A 22161-nucleotide genomic window follows, 5' to 3' on the forward strand; every position below is an offset into this window, starting at 1 on the left:
CCATCATCGCCATCACCCCAGTTGCCATTACCAATGGAGCTCACCTTCATCAAGGAGGGGCGCGCTCTAGGCTCCAGGCTAAGTACATACAGCGACTCCCTCCTTCCCACTCACTCCTCGATGCACTGAGGGTGCTCACACCCCCAGCCCCAGAAGCAAAAATGAAAACTTGCTAATGTCACCCAGCTGGTGAATCAGGGAGCTCTGACTGAGCCCCAGCAATGGGGCGCCAGAGACCAGCCCTCCAAACCGTGGGGCATCGCTGTCCCGCAGCTAGCTCACCGAAGTCTACTAGGAGAATAAAGGCACACACCTGTCATCCTAGCTACTCAGGAGGCTGAGATCTGAGGATCTCGGTTCAAAGCCAGCCTGGGCAGGAAAGTCTAGGAGACTCTTAGCTCCAATAAACAGCAAAAAAAAGAAAGAAAGAAAGAAAAGAAAGAAAGAGAGAAAAGAAAACAAACAAACTGGAAGTGTGGCTCAAGTGATTGGAGCACCAGCTGGGAATGAAAAGGCTAAGAGCGGGCTGGAGGCCCTAAGTTCAAGCCCCAGCATGGTGAAGGGGTGGGGGTGAGGGAGATACGTGCTGGAGACTATTTTCCTTTCGGAACTCTTTCTGGGATCCGTCTTTCACTGTGCTGTGAGCTCCAAGCCACGGATAAGGAGATTAGAAGAAAGGCTTCCCGGTGGGAGGCGGGGCCTGCCTGTCCGATGGCTTTATGAAGTGCCAGATGAGGGGAGGCAGGTTTCACTGGGGCCTCTCCTCTTGCCAGGCTTTGGAGCCCACGGGTAGCCAGGTGAACCCCACCCTGGCCCCCGGCCATCCCACGGGGATGTGCAGGTCAAAGGACACCCTGGTCCCCCGAGGGGTAACTTATTTCTTCTGATGTCTCAGTGTGAGGGCTCCTGGGGCACCTGCTTCTTCTACCTCCGCAACGCAGCGTCATTTCCACCTCATTTCCACGGCAGACATCCCACCTGCTCTGGCCACCAGCAGGGGTCTGCAGCCGCCCCTGGCAGAGGCTGGGAGACAACACAGCTGTCAATGTCACTGCTGGGAGCCACTGCACAGCTTCCGTGCCCAACCCCGCGTCTTCTCCTCATACTCTACACTTCATATTGTTTCCTTTACTTATTTATTCTTGTCAGTCCTGGGGCTTGAGCTCAGGGCCTGAGCACTGTCCCTGAGCTTCTCTTACTCAGGGCTAGCACTCTACCCCTTGAGTCACAGCACCACTCCCAGCTTTTTCTGTTTATGTGGAGAATTGAATCCAGGGCTTCATGCATGCAAGGCAAGCACTCTACCACTAAGCCACCTTCCCAGCCCTGTCTCCATTTTTTTAACTGTGATTTTTTTTTTTTCCCTTTTCTTTTCTTTTTTGGTACTGGGGATCAAACCCAGGACGTTGCACTTGCTAGGCAAGTGCTTTGTTGCTATATCCCAGTCCTAATTTGTTTTCATTTTTGAATGACTTATTTGGATCTATTTCTTACCCCCCCCCAAAAAAAAAAAACCAAAATGAGCAACATATTAACAGTTCCAAGGAAGCTGACACCAGTAGCTCATGCCAATAATCCTAACTACTCACAAGGCTGAGATCTGAGGGTGATGTTGCAAAGGCAGCCTGGGCAGAAAAGTGAGTCTCCATCTCCAATTAACCAGCAAAAAGCTGGGCTAGAGGTATGGTTCAAGTGGTAGAATCCCAGCTTTGAATGGAAAAAGCTGAGGAACAACACCCAAGCCCTGAGTTCAAGCTCCTGCACTACCACAATAAGCAACAACAACACAACTGGGAGACGAGAAGAAAAGCAATAAACTTTCCCCTCCCAGGCCTAGAGGGGACACAGACTGACCACCTGAGGCGGAGAGACTTCTACCACCTGCAGGGCCTCCTAGAGTCTCCAGAAGAGACCGCAGGATATTTTCAGAAGACAATCATCACTTTTTAGAGAAATTGATCTGTAAAGGATGAGAGATAAGAATGGAGGACAAAATGTACCGTCTGGAAATGGAAACAAGTTTCTGAGTGAGACCAGCAGCCTGCGGGTGACCTGAGATTTTACTTAAGGGTGAAGGTTTTAAGAAATGTCTAGATAAGATAGAGAAGGCAAAGGAGAAAGGAGGAAAGAGGAAAGCACAGCCGTGTCTGGACAAGTCATGGGAGAAGCATGTGTCCATCGCTAACGCAGATCGCCTGCCAGCCTTCGGCAAAGTCTTCTGTGAATAGTATCTCCCACTTTCAACTACAATGCTGCTGGCTCAGAGAAGTAAAGCAAGCTACCCAAGGCCACACAGCAAATAGGGGAAGGATTCGAGACAGCCTGGCTGCTATCTCGCTACTCAGGGTGCTTTACCCACTGCCTGCCTACCTGTGTACCCCTCTTCAAGTCCATGGACAAGAGCACCCCCAAATCCACCTGTGGTGCTTGTAAACATGCAGATCAAATGGGGAGGAAGGTGGCAGGGCGGGCTGCAGAGCTGCTACCTCACCTAAGGGCAACTTCAGTGTTCTGTTTTGTGCAACTTCAGTAATGTTTTGTACTGGTCCTTGAACTTCAGGGCCTGGGTGCTGTCCCTGGGCTTTTGTGCTTAAGGCTAGTGCTCTACCACTTGACTGGCAACTTTTTGCTGGTTAGCTGAAGAGCCTCATGGTCTTTTCTGCTCTGGTTGGCTTTCAACCATGATCTTAGCTCAGCCTCCTGAGTAGGGTTACAGGCGTGAGCCACTGGTGCCCAGCAGCTATGCGTATCTTGACAGTGTGGACCCCCTTCCAGTTGACCTAAGGACCTCCCATCAAAGTCACAGAAGTTCAATAGATAAAGAGCAAGGCTGAGCCAGGGAGAGGCTGGCTTACAGCTCAGCTCCCAGCGCGCCAGCCGCAGATGTGTCTCCAGGCAGGCCTGGGCCTGTAAGTTCCATTTACTGTGGGAAGCAGGGAACAGCGTTGCAGCCACGCTCCCTTAGCACTGGCCATGGAATTCTAACTCCAGCGCCCAGTTTACAACTAAGTTACCCCCAGCAAACGCTTCGTGCAAAGGCCCCTTGCAGACCCCAACAGCAGCTGGCAACTAGAAATGATTATTTATAACTTGCTCACTGGTCCTTGCTTGGTTTAGAGAGAGAGAGAGAGAGAGTGTGTGTGTATGTGTGTGTGTGTGTGTGCTGGTACTTGAACTTAGGGCCTGAGCATTGTCCTTTAGCTTTTTCCTTCAAGGCTGGTGCTCTAACATTTCAGCCATGGCTCCATTTCTGGCTTTTTGGTGGTTAACTGGAAGTAAGAGTCTCATGGGATTTCCTACCCAGGCTGGCTTTGAACTATGACCCTAAGATCTCAGCCTCCTGAGCAGTGAGCCACTGGACTGCCCTACTTTTCTTTCTTTCTTTCTTTTTTTTTTTTTGGTCGGTTGTGGGCCTTGAACTCTGGGCCTGGGCGCTGTCCCTCAGCTCTTCAGCTCAAAGCTAGCGCTCTATCACAGCGCCACTAGCTGAGCCACAGCACCACTTCTGGTTTTCTGGTGGTTCATTGGAGAAAAGAGTCTCACGGACTTTCCTGCCTGGGCTGGCTTTGAGCAGCGATCCTCAGATCTCAGCCTCCTGAGTAGCTAGGATTACAGGTGTGAACTACCAGCACCCTGCTTCTTTCTATTTTTTTCCAATAGCTGCCTTAATTGTCTGTCTGTCTGGTCTATCACCAGAACAATATTAGCCTGGATTTTTCCCAAGGTGACCAAATAGGAATTGGGAGTGTGACTCGATAGTATTCTGGTTGCCTAACATGTATGCACTAGGTTCCATCCTTAGCACTGAAAACAGACAGACAAAAACCATGGATGGCAAATGACAAAAGCCAGATGTGGTAGTGCATGCCTAGAATCTCAGCACTTAGTGGAGCTGAGGCTACCTAGCAAGATCCTGTCAATAAAACCCAGCCTAGCAGGCTAGATCCCCCAAACACATTCCAGTGTAGCAGAGAATCCAAGCCCTGAGGCTCTGCTATTATCTGGGCTCCACCCCACAGGCTTAGACTCCCCAGTCAGCTCCCTCTTCCTTCTCCTCTCCGGTCCCCTATCTGCCCCAGGGCCTAGGCAGGTTACATTCCCTCTCCCCAGAGCACTCCCATCTCCGAGAATTGCCAGACTCCTTCAATCAGCTGTCAGCTTACACAAACCTGCCTCTCACTCCCGAACTCACCCTCAGGCCCCAGCCTTTAACCTTCTGCAAAGCTTTTATCTGACCATTTTCCCAGGAAAGTCTTTCTGTCCTATCTGCCCCCAGGCTGCTGTGTGGCTTCTTTACACCTGGGCGGGTGTAGAGAATGTAGCCCTGCGTGCAGCGTGGGCCACAGACTCATCCCCTGGAAGGGACCGCAGGCACAATTATGAATGCAGTGAAGACGTCTTCCCCTCTGTGACGCACCGCGCCGTCCTCACCCCTTCCCCAGCTCTCTCTGGGATGGCAAAAGGAAGTACAATGCGCTAAGTTTGGTACTCCATTGGAGATCATTGGAAAATATTGATTCCTTTCCATTTGAAATAGTAAAGCGAAGTAAACGCCACGCTTCTGTAATCTAATCAGTGGCCTGGGTGACAACATACTTCCCTGCCCGAAATGGATGGGAAGCTATCTTCACATTCATCACCGAAGCTCTCGACTCGCCCTGCCTCCCCCTCCCACCCCAGTGCACTATACAGCACACAGGAGGACTCTGTACTTGTGAAAACACGCGTGCATCCAAGTTCCGAAGCACCTTTAGAGCATCTGTACTTCCCCTGCTCCCCGCCCCCCAGCCCCAACCATCTGCTAAGCTGCCTTGAAAAAATATGGGAAGTAGTACCAGAGAGCTTTCAGAGTTCTAAGGAAGTAGAGCTGGGTGTGGTAGCACACGCCTAGACTTCTAGCGCTCAGGAGATGAAGAGATGGAGACCGGAGGTTCTAGGGCTGAGGTCAGTCAGTCTGGGTGAGAACTTGTCTCAAGAAAACAAAACAAGGAGCCAGGCCAGTGATTCAAACCTGTAATCCTAGCTACTCTGAAGGCTGAGATCTGAAGAACTTGGTTCCAACCAGCCCAGGCAGGAAAGTGCATGAGACTCTCTAATTAACCAACAGAAAACCAGTAGTGGTGTTGTGGCTCAAAGTGGTAAAGTGCTAGCCTTGAGCTAAGAGAACTCAGGGAGAGTGCCCAGGACCTGAGTTCAAGCCCCACAACTGACACCCCCCCCCCAAAAAAAAAGGGAATGAGAGAGAGAGAGAGAGAGAGGAAGGAAGGAAGGCCAGGCAGGCCAAGGCACAAGTAGCTCACATCTATAATCCTACCCAGGAAGCTGAATCTGCGGATTGAGGTTTGAAGCCAGCCTGGGTAGGAAAGTCTGTGAGACTCTTATTTCCAATTAATCACAGAAAAAGCCAGAAGTGGATCTGTGGCTTGTGGCAGAGCACTAGCCTTGAGAAAAAAAAAGCTCAGGGGCAGTGCCCAGGCCTTGAGTTCAAGCCCCAATACCAGCATACAAAAATAAGTCCAATTTGGGGGCTGGTGGAGTGCTTGTTTAGCAGGTGTAAGATCCTGAGTTCAAATCCTAGTACCGGGGCTGGGAAGGTGGCTCAGTGGTAGAGCACTTGCCTTGCATGCATGAGGCCCTGGGTTCGATTCCTCAGCACCACAAAAGCAAAAAGAAAAAAGCCGGAAGTGGCGCTGTGGCTCAAGTGGAGAGCGCTAGCCTTGAGCTGAAGAGCTGAGGGACAGCGCCCAGGCCCAGAGTTCAGGTCCCATGACCGGACCAAAAACAACAACAACAACAACAAAAAAAAAAACAAAGCAGTACCACCACCATAAAGGAAAACAAGGCAGCATTTGAAAACTGGGAATGTTGACACATGCCTATAATTCTAGCAACACAGGCAGGAAGAGCAAAGCCCCTGGCCAGCCCAAGTAGAGTTAGTTAAGACCATTTCTAAGCCAGGTGCCAGTGGCTTATGCCTGTAATCCTAGCTACTCAGGAGGCTGAGATCTGAGCCAGCCCAGGGAAGGAAAGTTCCAGAGACTCTTATCTCCAATTAATCACAGAAAAAGCCAGAAGTGGCACTGTGACTCAAGTGATAGAGTACTAGCTTTGAGCAAAGAAGCTCAAGGTCAGTGCCCAGGCCCAGAGTTCAAGCCCCCGCCCTCTGCTGCTTCCCCCCAAAAAAGGCTGTCTCTAAAAGCACAAACAAAAGGCTCTTGAATAGCAAAACCTGTGTTCCAGCCCTAGTACCACAAGAAGTCAGAATTTAACATTCCCACCCCCATCCCTGCCCAAGTCTAGTAGGTCTACTCCCAACTTCTGTTCCCTGGCTCTCTGTGCAGAATCAGGAAGTGGGTTGGTGAGCTGAGCCACAAGAGGGAACAGGGAGAGAGGGTGGTCCTTTACCCTGTGTGTGTGTGTGTGTGTGTGTGTGTGTGTGTGTGTGTGTGTGTGTGTGTGTGTGTGTGTGTGTGTGTGGTTTTGAGCCTCAATCCTCGTAGCTCAGCCTTCTGAGTGGCTATGATTACAGGCGCAAGTCACTGGCATGGGGCAAAGGGTCTCAGTTTTACAATCCAGAGTTCTGGATTCTTGTGAATGAGGGACAGATCTGACAATGCAGGGCCCTGCCTGGCCACCTTAGGAGACTCTGAGGGAAGCAGCCAGCCAGATGGCAGAGGCATCTCTCATACTGCCCACCTTTTCCAAGGGCCTCAGGTCAAGTCCAAATGGACAGAGAAGTTTCTCTCTACAGCAGAAATGAGATGAACGGTTCAGGTGTCTAGCTGAGAGCTGCCATCCTCATCATTGTCGTCATCATCACCACCACCACCACCGGAAACACTTTAACTGCCTTCATTCAATGCCAGGTCCTGATCAAAGGGCTTTAGGCATCTAATTCTCACAGCTACCCACGTAGATAAAATTATCATTGTGTGTGTGTGTGTGTGTGTGTGTGTGTGTGTGTGTGTGTGTGTGTGTGTGTGTGTTTGGATAGAGTCTCCCTAGGTAGCCCAAACTGGCCTAGAACTCTAGATCTTCCTAGCTCAGCTTCCAAAATGGAATTCTAGGCTTGAACTACAACATCTGGCTATCCATTTGCTAGACAGAGTAGGTCACGTGCCTTAAGAAATTGACAGTTGTTGGGAATGGAATCCTAGCTATTCTGGAGGCTGAGGTTCAAAGCCAGCCTGGGCAGGAAAATCCGTGGAGACTCTTATCTCCAATTAGCCACCAGAAAACCAGCAGTGGAGCTATAGCTCAAAGTAGTAGAGTGCTAGCCTTGAGCAAGAGAGCTCAGGGACAGCGCCTAGTTTAAGTTGCTGAGTTCAAGCCCTACAGCAAACAAAAGAAAGAAATTGACAATCCACAGATGTCTTTCTGAAATTGAAGAATATCCCTGTGTGCATTTGGATGTGGAAAGGAGCAGCACCTGACATAATTTTAGCCCAAGACATCATTTGTTATCTGGAGCAGTCCTCCAGATCTGTTACTCCTGCATGGGTCCCCTTCAAGGGGTCGAGGTACTTGAGGGTCCCCAAATGAGATCGTGTCCCCAATCTGCCAGGTGCTGCCAGCTCTAACCTGGGACTGGAGGTGGGTTTGCAAATGTATCTAAGTAGGTTGGGTTTCTTTCCTTCTTCTCCTTTTATTTAACTCACTCCCTTCCTCACTTTCCTTCCTTCGTTCCTTCTTTTCTTTCTCTCTTTTTCTCTTCCTTCCTTCCTTCCCTCCCTCCCTTCCTTTCTCATGGCTAGCCCTCTACCACTTGAGCTACACCTGCACTTCTGGCTTCTTGCTGGTTAACTGAGGATAAGAAGAGTCTCATGGACTTTTTTCTTCTAGCCTCAGACCTCAGCTTCCTGAGTAATTAGGATTACGGGCATGAGCTACTAGCACCCAGCCTCTGGTTTTAGTGGGAAAACAAAGGAGACCCACAAGCCCTTAGAATTTAGAACTGTGTGGCTGTCCCTGCAGGTGACCATTCTAAGATCCCTTCCTCCCTGCCTGGCCCATCAAGGAGTGGAGGCCCGGAGCACGTCTGACTGCGCAGGGATGGGTGTGCGGGGGAAAGCAGGTGCTAGCTGGAAAGTCAGGGAGAAGCTGCAGTGGTCATACATGGAGCTCTGCCAAGGGTGTCACGTCTGGGCTGAGCTGTTCTCAGGGACTGTGTCTGAGAAAGGGAGGAAGTAAGCAAGGGGCTCTGGGAACGGCTCTGAGGCTTGGCCCCAAGAACCGTTTCGGTCTACTTTATGGAGATTTGCCAATAATTTACCGGGAGACAAATAGGCTAATCTCTTTCCGGGTTAGAGTCAACCCAGAAACCATTTGTGTGCCAGGCCTTGGTGGCTCACACCTGCAAGCCTAACCACTCAAGAGGCTGAGATCTGGGGTGCGTGGTCCAAAGCCAGCTGGGGCAGGAAAATCCAGAGACTCTCATTTCCAAGAAACCACCAAAAAAAGCCCGAAGTGGACGTGTGGCTCAAGTGGTAGAGCACTAGCCTTGGGACAGCACACAAGCTCTGAGTTCAAGCCCCAGAACTGGCACACACCGTGCCAGTGGAGCGCCTTCACAGAGGGAGAAACGTACAGGCGGAGGTACCTGTCACCCTGTCTATAGGCTGAAGTGACATGAAAGGCCCCGACTGGCAGAAAGCACAGCATGGGTGAGGCAGGGACATGGGGAAGAACGGGCTTTGGCCAAGGGGTGGCCAGATGGATTGGACAGGGTTGAAATCTCAGCTGCTGAGGGAGGCCAATACACTCAGTGCCAGACAGGCCCTTGGTGACTGGCCCAGAGCCCTGAGCAAGAAGAGGCCCAGTCAACAGCACGGGCCCAAAGTCTGCTTAGTTCTAGATGGCAACATGGCCAAAGTATCTTATCGAGGAGCCTAAGCCTAGCTTTCTTTGTGAAGTCAGTGTGTGTGTGTGTGTGTGTGTGTGTGTGTGTGTGTGTGTGTGTGTGTGTGTGTGTGTGTGTGTGTGTGTGTGTGTGTGGTGGGAAGGAAGGGAGAGAGGGAGAAAGAGTGATTGAATTCACAGCTGGGCACTGATTCTTAGCTCTTCTGCTCAACGTTAGCCTTCTAAAACTTGAGCCATGTAATTCTGTCCTTTTGGTGGTTATCTGGAAATAAGAGTTCCACAGATTTTTTTCTGCCTGAGCTGGCTTCAAACTATGATGCTCAGATCTCAGTCTCCTAAGTAGTTAGGATTACAGTCATGAACCACCAGCCTTGAAGTCCCAGCTTTGTATAAGGGAAAGACTCATCTACAGACCTAACCCACAATAAAACCTTAGGGCAGGGCAATAACAGTTTTATGAGGATTCTGGGGTTGGGGAACTGCTGCCCCAGAGCTGTTCAAGTCAGGGGGATCTGTCTGTGCACAGCTGTTACAGATGCAAAGAGCCACAAGTGTTTGCATCCCATGAGACATGCAGCTCTTTTTTTTTTTTTTGGTCCTGGGGCTTGAACTCAGGGCCTGGCACTGTCCATGTCTTTTGCTCAAGGCTAGCCTCAACCACTTTGAGCCACAGCGCCACTTCTGGTTTTCTGGTGGTTCACTGGAGATAAGAATTTCATGGATTTTCCTAGCCTGCCCGTGATCCTCAGATCTGACTCCTGGGAGGCTAGGCTTACAGGCTTGAGCCAGCAAAGCCTGGCAAGACTTTCCTATTTTTTTTTTAACTTTTTTATTGTAAAAATACTGTACAGAGGGGTTACAGTTACATGAGCAAGGTAATGAGTACATTTCCTATCGAGCATTGTTGCCTCCTCCTTTGTTTTTCCCTACCATCCCTTCCTTCCCACCTCCACAACTATACTCCCCCCCTTTGTTTTTTCAACATAGTGTCTCGTGCAGCTCATTGTTACAATGGGTCAACCCTGTATCCCTATTTAAACATTTTGTTTTTTCCCTTCAAGACTTTTCCTATTCTTGTAAAAGGAGCTCAGCAAACAGCCCCAAGCTCCTTCCAGCTGGCAGTACCCCCACCCCCCACCCCAGCCTTCTCCTACTAAGGAATAGAGGCAAGCACAGGGCTTTAGCTCTGGGAGCCTAGGCTGGAGCTCAAGGATGGGGGTTTGCTAGTTCTGTCCTGGAACCTTTGACCTCTTCTTCCACAGCCCAATGGGAATGCCAGGCCTTAGGTTCACCCCCACCCATGGGGAAAGCTAGCTCTGCTGTCTTTGAGCTGTGCTGGCTAAAATTAGCACCAGCACAGTGCCACACTGGGCTGTCCAGGATTACAGTGCAGCCTCATGGCAGCAGTTGGCAAACTGACTCTGTAAAGGGCCCAGCTGAAGTATTAGTGGCTTTGTGGGCCATGAGGTCTTTGCCAAGGCATGAGGGCAGCCCTTTACTACAGGGATATGAATGGGCACAGCTGTGTGTTTCAATAAAACTTTATTTACAAAGACAGGCAATGGGCCACAGTACTTTGGGAAAGAAATGACTTTTACAAATGTGATGGGATTTTTGGGGCGTGCATGTGTGCGTGCGTGTGTGTGTGTGTGTGTGTGTGTGTGTGTGTGTGTGTGTGTGTGTATAGTGGTACACTGGTACTTGAACTCAGGGCCTGAGTGATGTCCCACAGTTTTTTCACTCAGGACCGGCACTCTACCACTGGAGTCACAGCTTTACTTCGGACTTTGTGGTGTTTAATTGTACTGTACAGAGAAGTGTTTCATGGAGTGTTCTGCCTGGGCTGGCTTCAATCAGCAATCCTCAGATCTCAGCCTCCTGACTTGCTAGGATTACAGGTGTGAGCCATGAGTCCCTGGCTTACAAATGTTTTCTTCTAGGTACAGCCATGTTGGGTTGGAGACATTTATCTTTTTTTTTTTTTTTTGGGGGGGGGGGTTTGGTCGTGGGGCCTGAACTCTAGGCCTGGGTGCTGTCCCTCAGCTCTTCAGCTCAAGGCTAGCGCTCTACCACTTGAGCCAGAGCACCACTTCCGGATTTTTTCTTATGTGGTGCTGAGGAATCGAACCCAGGTCCTCATGCATGCAAGGCAAGCGCTCTACCACTGAGCCACCTTCCCAGCCCCAGAGGCATTTATCTTTACAGTCTGGTCTTATTACCAGACTATGGACATTCTTCCGGAGGCTGGCCTCCCCCTATTTCAGATAGGATGACATTGTACAGAACAAATACAGTCCATGGGAGTTTCAGAATGGCCCAAGTTAATATTAGAGCAGGATTCAAACAAATGTCAGATACAGAGGGGAGCTGGCTGATGGGCTCTGCGGGGTGCTGCAAAGACACCATCCCTCCAGGCCAACCCCTTCCCTCCCAACGCGAGGAATTATTCCCACACAGAATCCTGCTCCTGGGGTACCAGACTTTATTGAGGTTTTCCAGAAAACACCACAATCAGATATTTAGGAGAAATCTGCCAATGTTTCAGTTCCAACAACTAATTCAGAGATTAAAGAACTGATGTTATGAGCCAAATTAACTGTCTACAGGCTGATTTGACCAGGAAGTTGTTTTGCTTGCAACCTCTCATGTGAAGAACTCATCTTCTTTTACATTTACTGTTACACCTATTCTTTTTCAGATTTGCTTTTTTCAGTACTGGGGTTTGAAGTCAGGATCTTCAGCTTGCTAGGCAAGTACTCATCATTTGAGCCATGCATGAACCTAGCCCTTTTCAGTTTAGTTTTTTTGAATAGGGTGGTTTTTAACCCAGCCCAGCCAGGATCAACATCCTTCTATCAACTCTTGCACAGCTGGGATGACAGGCCCACACCACCATGTGGAGCTTTGCACTGGATGAGCCAGGGCCTTATGGGGCTTGAAATCTGGGCTTGGGTGCTGTCTGTGAGCTTTTCAGCTCAAGGCTACTTGAGCCACAGTGCCACTTTCAGCTTTCTGGTGGTTAACTAGAGATGAGTCTCATGGGGACTTTTCCTACCCTGGCTGGCTTTGAACCCGTGATCCTCAGATCTCAGCCTCCTGAGTAGCTAAGATTATAGGCTTGCGCCACTGATGGGCTTCGTGAACTTTTTCTTGTGACTAGCCTTAAAGTACAATCCTTGAAATCTCCTCTTAATTAGGGAGGTTGGATTATAGGTGTGAGCGAGCCATCATTCCCAGCCCTGGATTTTTTTTCTTCTTTTTCTTTCTTTTTTGCTAGTCCTGGGGCTTGAACTCAGCCTGGGCTCTGTCCCTCAGCTCTTCAGCTCAAAGCTAGCACTCTACCACTTGAGCCACAACGCCATTTCCGGCCGGCCTTTTCTGTTTATGTGGTGGTGCTGAGGAATTGAATCCAGGGCCTTATGCATGCAAGGCAAGCGCTCTACCACTGAACTACCTTCCCAGCCAGAAAAGTTTTGAAAATAGTACAATGCATTATGTAATAATACAAATGCCTTCACCTGGATTAATTCCTACTTATTTTGGTATCTCTAGATCCCAATGCATAAAATACATTAAAATAGTGTGGAAGGGCTGGGAAGGTGGCTCAGTGGTAGAGTGCTTGCCTTACATGCATGAGGCCCTGGGTTCGATTCCTCAGCACCACATAAGCAGAAAAAGCTGGAAGTGGTGCTCTGGCTCAAGTGGTAAAGCATTAGCCTTGATCTGAAGAGCTGAGGAACAGAGCCCAGGCCCAGAGTTCAGGCCCCATGACTGCAAAAAAATAAAAATAAATAAAAAATAAAATAATGCGGAGTCCCTGAATAACATCCATAAGGAAAAACAAGCACAGTACAGTGTGCCAAATTCCTGTCCACTAAGGTGACAGTGTGGAATGCAAAGAAATAAACCAGATGGAAAAGAGGAAGGGTTGGAGGGACTGGGGGACAGTGAGGAAGGAAGGGAACAGAGGAAGGGAGGGAAGTAAGGTGGGAAGAGAGGAAAGAAGGAAGGAAGGGAGACAATAGAGGGAGGGAGGAAAGGAGGGAACAGAAGAGAGGGAGGAAGGTAAGAAGAGGGAAGGAAGGAATTGGAGGAAGGAAGGAAAAAAGGGGAGAGGGAAGGAGGGAGGGAAGGAAGGAAGGAAGGAAGGAAGGAAAAAAGGAAGGGAGGAAGGGAGGGAGGGAAGGGAAAGTGCCAACAAATAGAAGCTATGATTCCAGGTTTTGTTTGCTTGCTAAATGCTTGGTGATTTTTCCAGTAAAAGAGCCAGGTGTCCCAGAGCCCAGGCAAACAGCACACAGGGCAGAAGAGGAAAAATGCACAGACAGCACACTAACAGCAAAGCCCTCGGGATCCCACCATGGTCTATTTTGCAGTTTGGAATTATTTGGACAAGCCAGACTAAATTTCATCTTGTCATTATTAATTCTTCCAGAAAGTTTGCTAAGCAAATGAACAGTATAAACGGGAAGTGCTGAATATTTGCTCTGGGGGCAGCAAAAGCAAGTGAACAATTTTTAAATTCCCTTCTAATTATACTGATGTGCTGAACTTTTGTCTAATTATTATGTTCCCCAAAACCTGAGTGGAATTTCTTTTCTAAACCATCTCCATAGAGGGAACTTGACTTTAATGCAAAGGTGATCAATTCCACCAGCAGGTGCCTGCCTGTAAATAAAAAGGCAGATGTGGGCTTCATTCTAAACAAAGAGAGAGCAATTACAAAGATCCCAGTGCTGGTGACTCAGACCTATAATCTTAACTACTTAGGAGGTTGAGATCCGAAGATTATGTTTCAAACCCAGCCCAAGCAAGGAAGTGAGACACATCTCCAATTAACCACCAAAAAGCCAAAAGTGGAGCTGTGGCTCAAGTGACAGAGCATCAGCCTTGAGTGAAAAAGCCAAACAAGGCCCCAAGTTCAATCCCCACTTCTCTCTCTCTCTCTCTCTCTCTCTCTCTCTCTCTCTCTCACACACACACACACACACACAAATGCAGTTGCCTAGAGCTTTATCTGAAGTGACTTTCTGTTCTACCAGCGCTTGAGAAAAGGCTGCTGGTTTACAGGTATCCACACCTTGGCTACATTCTCCTGATTGCCAGACGGTATACTAAACACTTTCAGACATGACTTTAACAAAGCAGGCTTCACCATCTTTTATTGACAAGAAAACTGAGGCTCACAAATGAACCTCGAAGATTCCAATCTACAGCCCTTCTCCCAACCCAGGAGTGTTAATCGTACTGCTCCCGAGACTGCCAGGATGGGCCCCAAGTCAAAAAACCAAGAGAAAAGCTCTAGTGTTTGCAGAAGAAACCAGTTTGTCCAGTTTGGGGTCATTTGTTCCCACATGTATGCTATGAGCTGAGGAAATGAGCCATTGCCCTAGTAAGGCAGCCTTGCTCTATTTAGTTGACTACAATCAAATTCATTAAGGCATATTTTGCTCTAACCAATAGATATGTCTCTATAAATATTTGAGATAAATCATGGTGTGTGTATTTTTGTTTGTTTTGGCCAATCCTGGGGCTTGAACTCAGGGCCTGGGCACTATCCCTGAGCTTCTTTTGCTCAAGGCTAGTATTCTACCACTTGAGCCACAGTTCCACTTCTGGCTTTTCTGTTTATGTGATACTGAAGAATTGAACCCAGGGCTTCATGCATGCTAGGCAAGCACTCTACCACTAGGCCACATTCCCAGCCTGGTTTTAAAATTTGGAATGGTATCAGGGCACTGGTGGCTCGTGCCTGTAATCCTAGCTACTCAAGTGGCTGAGATCTGAGGATGGAGGTTCAAAGTCAGCCAGGGCAGGAAAATCTAGGAGACTCTAAATCTCCAATTAACAACCAGAAAACAAGTGGCGCTGTGGTTCAAAGTGGTAGAGTGCTAGCCTTGATCAAAAGAGCTCAGAGACAGCGCCCAGGCACTACATTCGAACCCCACAACTGACAAAAAAAAAAAAAAATTGAATGGACAATGGGATTCCCTAAAGCTTAAATCTAATGTTAGAGTAAATAATGCTTTCTTAGACTAAAGGTTTCTTTTTACAACCAATTTGTGTTGTGTGCATGCGCTGGTACTGGGGTTTGAACTCTGGGCCAGGGCTAGAGCCTCAGGCTCTCTCTTGGCTTCTTTGTTCAAGACTGGCTCTCTACCAATTGAGTTACAGCTCCACTTCCAGCTTCTTGTTGGTTAAATGGGGTAAGTCTCATGGACATTCCTGATTGGGATGGCTTCAAACTGGGATCCTTAGATATCAGCCTTCGGAGTAGCCTCCTTTTGTAACCAATCTGAAAACAAAGAGATTCTTTCACAAGACTGTATCATGCTTTCAGTACAGAGATGGTCAGCAGCCAGATGGAACAACACAGGCTTCCTGGAGGTAGTCTGCAGCCCGATTTCTGAGGGTGTTTTGCCTCCAGTCTTGTTTTTTGCTGGTTAATTGGAGACAGAATCTCTCAGATTTAGCCATCTGAGTAGCTAGCATGAGTCAATAACATCCAGCCTTAGGTATTGAAATTTTTGAAAAATCTCAACCTATAATTATATATTTTTTCAAAGTATTTTTACCTACATGAACTACAAGTGATGAGTGATAGATACTCAGTTAGGTATTTGGTGGATATTTTCTTAAATGAAGAGAGCCTGTCGATTCAAGAAAATATTGACAATACTGACAGTATTTGTTGCTAATGATTAAATGAAGTTTTCAAGTGAAAATAACAGAAAACTTAATTCTACTACTTTATTAGTTTCCCCGATTTTAAGTTCTCTTTAAAAATCCAAATAGGTAATGATGTTAACTGTGCCACTGACATTAGGTAATAACCCTTCCAATGGCACCTCTTGATGGATTTGTGTAACTTATTGATTTCACATTTTCCAATTGACCTATGGCTACTGATATAGCCAGTCAAAAGGCAAGACACACTATAGGAATTCCTCTGTGTGAGGCCAAATCTTCATAACCTATGAGCTCACAAAAAGCTGGCACTAGGGCAGGGAAGGTGGCTCAGTGGTAGAGTGCTCGCCTTGTATGCATGAGGCCCTGGCTCGATTCCTCAGCACCACATAAGCAGAAAAAGTCAGAAGTGGCACTGTAGCTCAAGTGATAGAGCACTAGCCTTGAGCTGAAGAGCTGAGGGACAGTGCCAGGCCCAGGCCCACGAATGACAAAACAACAACAACAACAACAAAACCACCACCAACCACAAAAACAAAAACCCAAAAAGTTGGCATGCCAAAATGAGACTCAAGCTGTTTTCTATTACGCTGAACATGGAAGAGATTTAAGAAAGCAAAAAAAAAAAAAAAAAAAGCCTTTTTTTTTTTTGGTCAGTTGTGGGCCTTGAACTCTTGGCCTGGGCACTGTCCTTCAGCTCTTCAGCTCCAGGTTAGTGCTCTACCACTTAAGCCATAACTCCTCTGGTTTTCTGAGTGGTTTACTGGAGATAAGTCTCACAGGGACTTTCCTGCCCAGGCTGGCTTTGAACTGCCATCCTCAGATCTCAGCCTCCTGAGAAGCTAGCTTCTCAGGTGTGAGCCACCAGAGCCTAGCTAGCAATACCACTCTTGCAGTGGGAAGTATATCCATTAAAATATTTATATTCAGAAGTAAATGGGTCTGTTATTTTTTTAATAAATTAACTGTCTGAAGACTTTCTCAGTGTTGGTGTTTTGTTTTTTTCTTCTGGTAGTAGTTGAGTTTGAACTCAGGGCTTTGTACTAGCTCAGCTTGCTGACTGACTGTCTACCACTTGAGTCATAGTTCCAGTTTGTTTGTTTGTTTTTTACTGTTTTTGTCGGGTGGGGGGGTGGGGGACTTGAACTCTGGGCTTGAGTGCTGTCTCTGAGCTCTTCAGCGCAAGGCTAGCACTCTACTACTTGAGCCACAGCTCCACTTCTGGTTTTCTAGAAGTAAGAATCTCATGGATGTTATTGCCTGGGATGGCTTTGAACTCAGATCTCGGCCTCCTGAGTAGCTAGGATTACAGGCATGAGCTACCAGCACCTGGCTTTACTGGTTATTTTAAAGACAGAGTCTCACAGACTCTTCTTCCCTATTGGCTTCAAACTTCAATCCTCTGGTTATAAACCTTCAGACCAGTAAGGATTATGAGTGGGGCACAGCTCAGGGTTTATTTCTGATAAACATAGCTGGAACACAAAGCTCTGTGTGTGTGTGTGTGTGTGTGAGAGAGAGAGAGAGAGAGAAAGAAAGAAAGAAAGAAAGAAAGAACATGCCCCCAGCTCAATAAAGCTCTTTTAAGCTTGGAAGAGCTAAAGATGACTGCAGGCTTAAAAAGTTTAAGAACTGTTGTTTGATAGCTACTTTACATTGACCTTTCCACAGGGTAAAATGCCAAAAGCCATTTGTGCAGTGTCTCCAAGTACAGAGGGCAAAGGTGCCTTTTAAGCACAAGACACAATGTTCAACAAAAAACACTGGGGGTGGGGAACACATAAGTGCCTATACTTCCAGCTACTCAGGAGGTGGAGGGAAAAGGGAGAAAGATCAAAACCAGAGGCCCTCCCAGGCAGAATCACTAAGACTCTATCAAAAGGAAAGAAAAGAAAGAGGGAGAGAGAGAAACTAGCACAGCAAAAGTGACTAGGGAATGGCAGAGCTCTTGCCTAGCAAGTGAGAGGCTCTGGGTTGAATCCCCAGTACCTCCCAAAAGAAATCCAATCCCTCATCCCCAACGCCCCGCCCCCAACACTGCATTTATGGGAATATAAGAGCCAAAAGTGAAATTTGGAAAAAGGTCTGGATTCTACCACAGACTATACCAGTCTCTGGACATTATTAGCCTTTCCATTTGCAAAGGAAGGTATCAGAGAAGCCATTTTCAAATGGCTTCCCGGCATCAATGCTGTGTTCTAATTGGGGGGGGGGGGGGAGGGATCCCCTCCGTGGCGGCCCAAGACGACCACTGGCTGCAGGTTGATTGGCTGCAGTTGATCGTTTTGAGAAATGCTCCAAGGAGACGATTGGCTGGAACTTGAAAAGGGAGCATCTCCTCTTTCAGATGGGGTGGGGACTGACTTTCCACCGCGGCCTCCTTAGACCTGAGCCCGCAGACGGAGTGCATCAGCAAGCTCGGGGATGAAGGGCCCCCCTCCACCATTCCTCTCGTCATCTAGGGGCATCTGGGCTCCTCAAGTCTTTCTGCCATTCTGCTGCTGGCTTGTTGGCGGGGGAATCTGGGCAAGACACTTAACTCCCAGGAATCGGTTTCCTTCACTGTAAAACAACGTAACGGTGCCCCTCAAAAGTACTCAGGAAAGTGGCCCGGGTGTGGGCCGCCCCGAGTTCCCGGCCGGGAGCCATACTCTCTCTAGACGCGGGTGACGGACCGCCAAAGCACCCGGGGGGAGAAGAGAGAGTTTTCTGAGCTCCCCGAGTCCCCAGGTCCCCGCTTCTCCTCAGAATCCATCACTGAACGTGCGTCCGGAACCGGGCTCCCCCGCGACCTCGGCCGGGCAGGGTGGCCGGCCCGCGACCGCGCCTCCGCTCCCCGTCCCACACGCCCAGCCCGCCTTTCCCTCACGCCGGACACCACCACGCGGCCGACGGCCATCCGAGAGGCCTACGGCCTGGCATTCCGCCTCGGGAGGACTCAAGACGGACGAGAGAATAACCGCCCGACCTCCCGGTGGGGCCCGAGGACACTCACCGTCCATCCCTACAGGTGGCGGTTCCGGGTGCTCGGACCGGAAGTGGCCTCTACAATGTTTGCAGTTCCCCTGGTTACAGCGGGACTCTCCACCAATGGCGGCCGAGGTCCCACTCACGGATCCCGCCCCTACGCGCGTGACGTCACCTCGGCGCGCGACTCCTCCTCCTAGTCTGCGTCCGACCCGCCTCCCCGCGCCGCCGATCGTTCTGCGCAGGCGCCCTGAGTCGGGAGAGGGTAGTTCTCGGGCGGCGAGGCGCGCATGCGCCCCCGGGCTCTGCCAACTGAGGCAGCCATGGACGCGCTGGAGTCGTTGTTGGACGAGGTGGCCCTGGAGGGACTCGATGGCTTATGTCTGCCCGCTCTGTGGAGTCGTCTGGAGACCCGGGTGCCCCCCTTCCCACTCATTCTGGAGCCGTACACGCAGGAGTTCCTGTGGCGGGCCCTGGCCACGCACCCGGGCATCAGCTTCTACGAGGAGCCTCGCGAGCGACCCGACCTGCAGCTCCAGGACCGGTCAGCCTCCAGGCCGGGGGCCCGGGCCTCGGGGGCCGGGGGGCCGGCGGGGAGCGCGGGAGGGCCCGCGGGGCGCAGGGGCCGCCGGGCACGCGGGCTGGAGCCTCCCGGGGCTGGCAAGGCCCGGGAATCTGCTCCGGTGGGGCTTGGTGTCCCATTACGCCCGGTGCCGTGGGGCTCGGGACGGAGCGGGACTGGGGCCCTGGGCGGGGCGTGGGGGTGGGGGGGTGCTGGAGCCCCAGAGTCTTTCCTTGACATGCGAGCAGGAAGGCCCGATCAGGGATCAGGGGTTGGGAGCGCCCTCAAAGCTTTGTGAGGCATTCGGGGGTCGAGTCCGGAGTAGAAAGCTGAAGCCGCTAAATCTGCATGGCTGCAGGTTTTTACAGCCGTGAGCCTCGGGTCTTTAGCTGCTGGGCTGCAGGCGGTGCTGACAATGAGCTGCTGTTCTGAGAGCTGGACTGACTGAGCTCACCTGATCCGCACCATGCAGGACTCTGTGAGGACAAAAAAAAAAAGGAACTGTTTTCTTTTTCAAGACAGAGGAAGAAACTAAACCACCGACAGAGCCCGAGGTTTTGGTAGTATTTTTTTTTGTTGCATGATATTAAGCTTGAACTAGTGTTCCACACGAGCTAAGTGAACACTGTACCACTTGACCTACATCCCCTAACCCTTAAAATTTTTTTTTTCTTAAATTCAGGACCTAGGTACTGTCCCCATAGCGTTTCCCACTTAAGGTTAGTAGTAGTGCTCTACCATTTGAACCACAACTCCGCTTCTGGCTTTTTGCTAGTTATTAATTGGAGATGAGTCTCATGGACTTTTCCTGCACAGGCTGGCTTTAAACCTTGACCCTCAGATTTCAGTCTTGTGAAGTAGCTGAGATTTATAGGCCTGAACTGTTAACACCAGTCTTTCCCCCCCCCCCACCCCTTTGGTGGGGGGGGGGGGCGTCATGGGGCATGAACTCCGTCTGGGCCCTGTCCCTGAGTGTGTTTGTTTAAGGCTAGCACTCTACCAGTTTGATCCACAGTGCTACTTCTGGTTTTTGGGTTGTTACTTCTAGATAAGAGTCTCATAGACTTTCCTGCCTGGTCTCTCCTTGGACCACAATCCTCAGATTTCAGCCTCTTTAAAAATTAATGTGTACCCAGCTTTTTTTTTTTTTTTTAAAGTAATGTGTGCAGGTCCTGGAGCTTGAACTCAGTGCCTGGGCTCTGCCCCTGAGCTTTTTTGTTGTTGTTTTGTTTATTTTTATCGGTCATGGGGCTTGAACTCTGGGCCTAGGCAGGCCCTGTCCCTCAGCTCTTCAAGGCAAGCCCTCTACCACTTGAGCCACAGCACCACTTCCAGTTTTCTGGTGGTTTATTGGAGATAAGAGTCTCACGGACTTTTCCTGCCCAGGCTGACTTTGAACCATGATCCTCAGATCTCAGCCTCCTGAGTAGCTAGGATTACAGGCGTGAGCCACTGGCGCCTGGCTTGTTTTATTTATTTTTTTGTCAGTCTTGTTTTTATTTTTTTGTCAGTCGTGGAGCCTGAACTCTGGGCCTGGGCACTGTCCCTCAGCTCTTCAGCTCAAAGCTAGTGGTCTACCACTTGAACCATAGCACCACTTCTGGCTTTTTCTGCTTATGTGATGCTGAGGAATCGAAGCCAGGGCCTCATGCAAGCAAGACAAGCACTCTACCACTGAGCCACTTTCCCAGCCCTGTCTTTGAGCTCTTTTTGCTCAGGGCTAGTGCTGTCTACTTCCAGCTCTTTGGTGGTTAATTAGAGATAAGAATTTCATGGACTTTCCTGCCTGGGCTGGCTTTGAACTGTGATTCCCTGATCTTAGCCTCCTGAGTAGATAAGATTATAGGTGTGAGACACTGACACCTGGCAGAATTTTTATTTTTATTTTCATGGGCCTTGAACTCTGGGCCTGGGCGCTGTCCCTGAACTCTTCAGCTCAAGGCTAGTGCTATACCACTTAAACCACAGTGCCACTTATGGTTTTCTGGTGGTTCATTGGAGATACGAGTCTAACAGAGTATTCTGCCTGGGCTGACTTTGAACTGCAATCCTCAGATCTCAGCCTCCTGAGTAGCTAGAATTACAGGTGTGAGCCACCAGTGCCCAGTTCAGAATTTTTTATTTTGAGACAGTCTTGTTATGTTAGTCAAGACTGGCCTGGAACTCTCAAATCCTCCTGCTTCAGCCTCCCGAGTAGCAGGGATTACAGGAGTGTAGTACCACTCCAGGCAAGTGTTCTTAAGCCATATTGTAAAGGTCTCAGGGGAGGTCCCTGAGTTAATAATATCCAAGAAAGGGATGGGAAGGTGGCTCAGTGGTAGAGCGCTTGCCTTGCATGCTTGAGGCCCTGGGTTCGATTCCTCAGCACCACATAAGCAAAAAGAACAAAGCCGGAAGTGGCACTGTGGCTCAAGTGGTAGAGCGCTAGCCTTGAGCTGAAGAGCTGAGGGACAGCGCCCAGACCCAGAGTTCAGGCCCCACAACTGGAACCCCCCCCCCCCAAAAAAAATAATAATATACAAGAAAAAACTTAAACGTTGAGGGACTGGGAAGGTGGCTCAGTGGTAGAGCGCTTGCCTTGCATGCATGAGGCCCTGGGTTCGATTCCTCAGCACCACATAAGCAAAAAGAAAAAAGCTGGAAGTGGCGCTGTGGCTCAAGTGGTAGAGTGCTAGCCTTGAGCTGAAGAGCTGAGGGACAGTGCCCAGGCCCAGAGTTCGGGCCCCACGACTAGACCCCCCCCCCCAAAAAAAAACTTAAACGTTGGATAAAGATTATTCCAAACAAAACAGCAAACATGAAAGAGAAAAGAAATCAGCTGAATTTGGCTTTAGCATGTAGAATCAGAAGTAGAGAATGAGGAATATTAGTTGCCACTGAAACATAAGTGTCATTACTTAAATAGAGCAAGGTTTTTTACAACAGCCTGTTGAGGGGTATTATCTCATTGTTAAGGAGAGAGGATTCGGGGTGGGGGGCAGGCATGATAAGGTGACATGCTCAAGGCCATCAACTAGCAAGAATAGATTCTAGAATTGGAGCTTAAGAGATCTGGATCCAGAATCCACTTTTAATCATTTCACAGA

The 22161-nt window shown here is 49.2% G+C and overlaps 2 protein-coding genes across 5 annotated transcripts in view; one reads left to right on the top strand and one right to left on the bottom strand.

The window, feature by feature from the left end:
• Positions 1-18593, bottom strand: part of LOC122096314 (katanin interacting protein) — a 118004-nt gene extending 99411 nt beyond the window's left edge. The window contains exon 1 of the mRNA XM_042666869.1: positions 18542-18593. Within this exon, the coding sequence (XP_042522803.1) occupies positions 18542-18548 (7 nt within the window). The 5' untranslated portion in view covers positions 18549-18593. The remainder of the gene's footprint in view (positions 1-18541) is intronic.
• Positions 18594-18780: 187 nt separating this feature from the next.
• Gtf3c1 (general transcription factor IIIC subunit 1) overlaps positions 18781-22161 on the top strand; it is a 53737-nt gene continuing 50356 nt past the window's right edge. For all 4 annotated transcript variants that reach the window (XM_042666585.1, XM_042666587.1, XM_042666586.1 and 1 more), the window contains exon 1: positions 18781-19057. In XM_042666585.1, coding sequence (XP_042522519.1) covers positions 18804-19057 — 254 coding nt within the window. In that variant the 5' untranslated portion in view covers positions 18781-18803. The remainder of the gene's footprint in view (positions 19058-22161) is intronic.

Source organism: Dipodomys spectabilis, unplaced genomic scaffold, assembly GCF_019054845.1.
Source record: "Dipodomys spectabilis isolate Male_0828 unplaced genomic scaffold, ASM1905484v1 ptg000366l, whole genome shotgun sequence".
Classification (NCBI taxonomy): Eukaryota; Metazoa; Chordata; class Mammalia; order Rodentia; family Heteromyidae; genus Dipodomys; species Dipodomys spectabilis.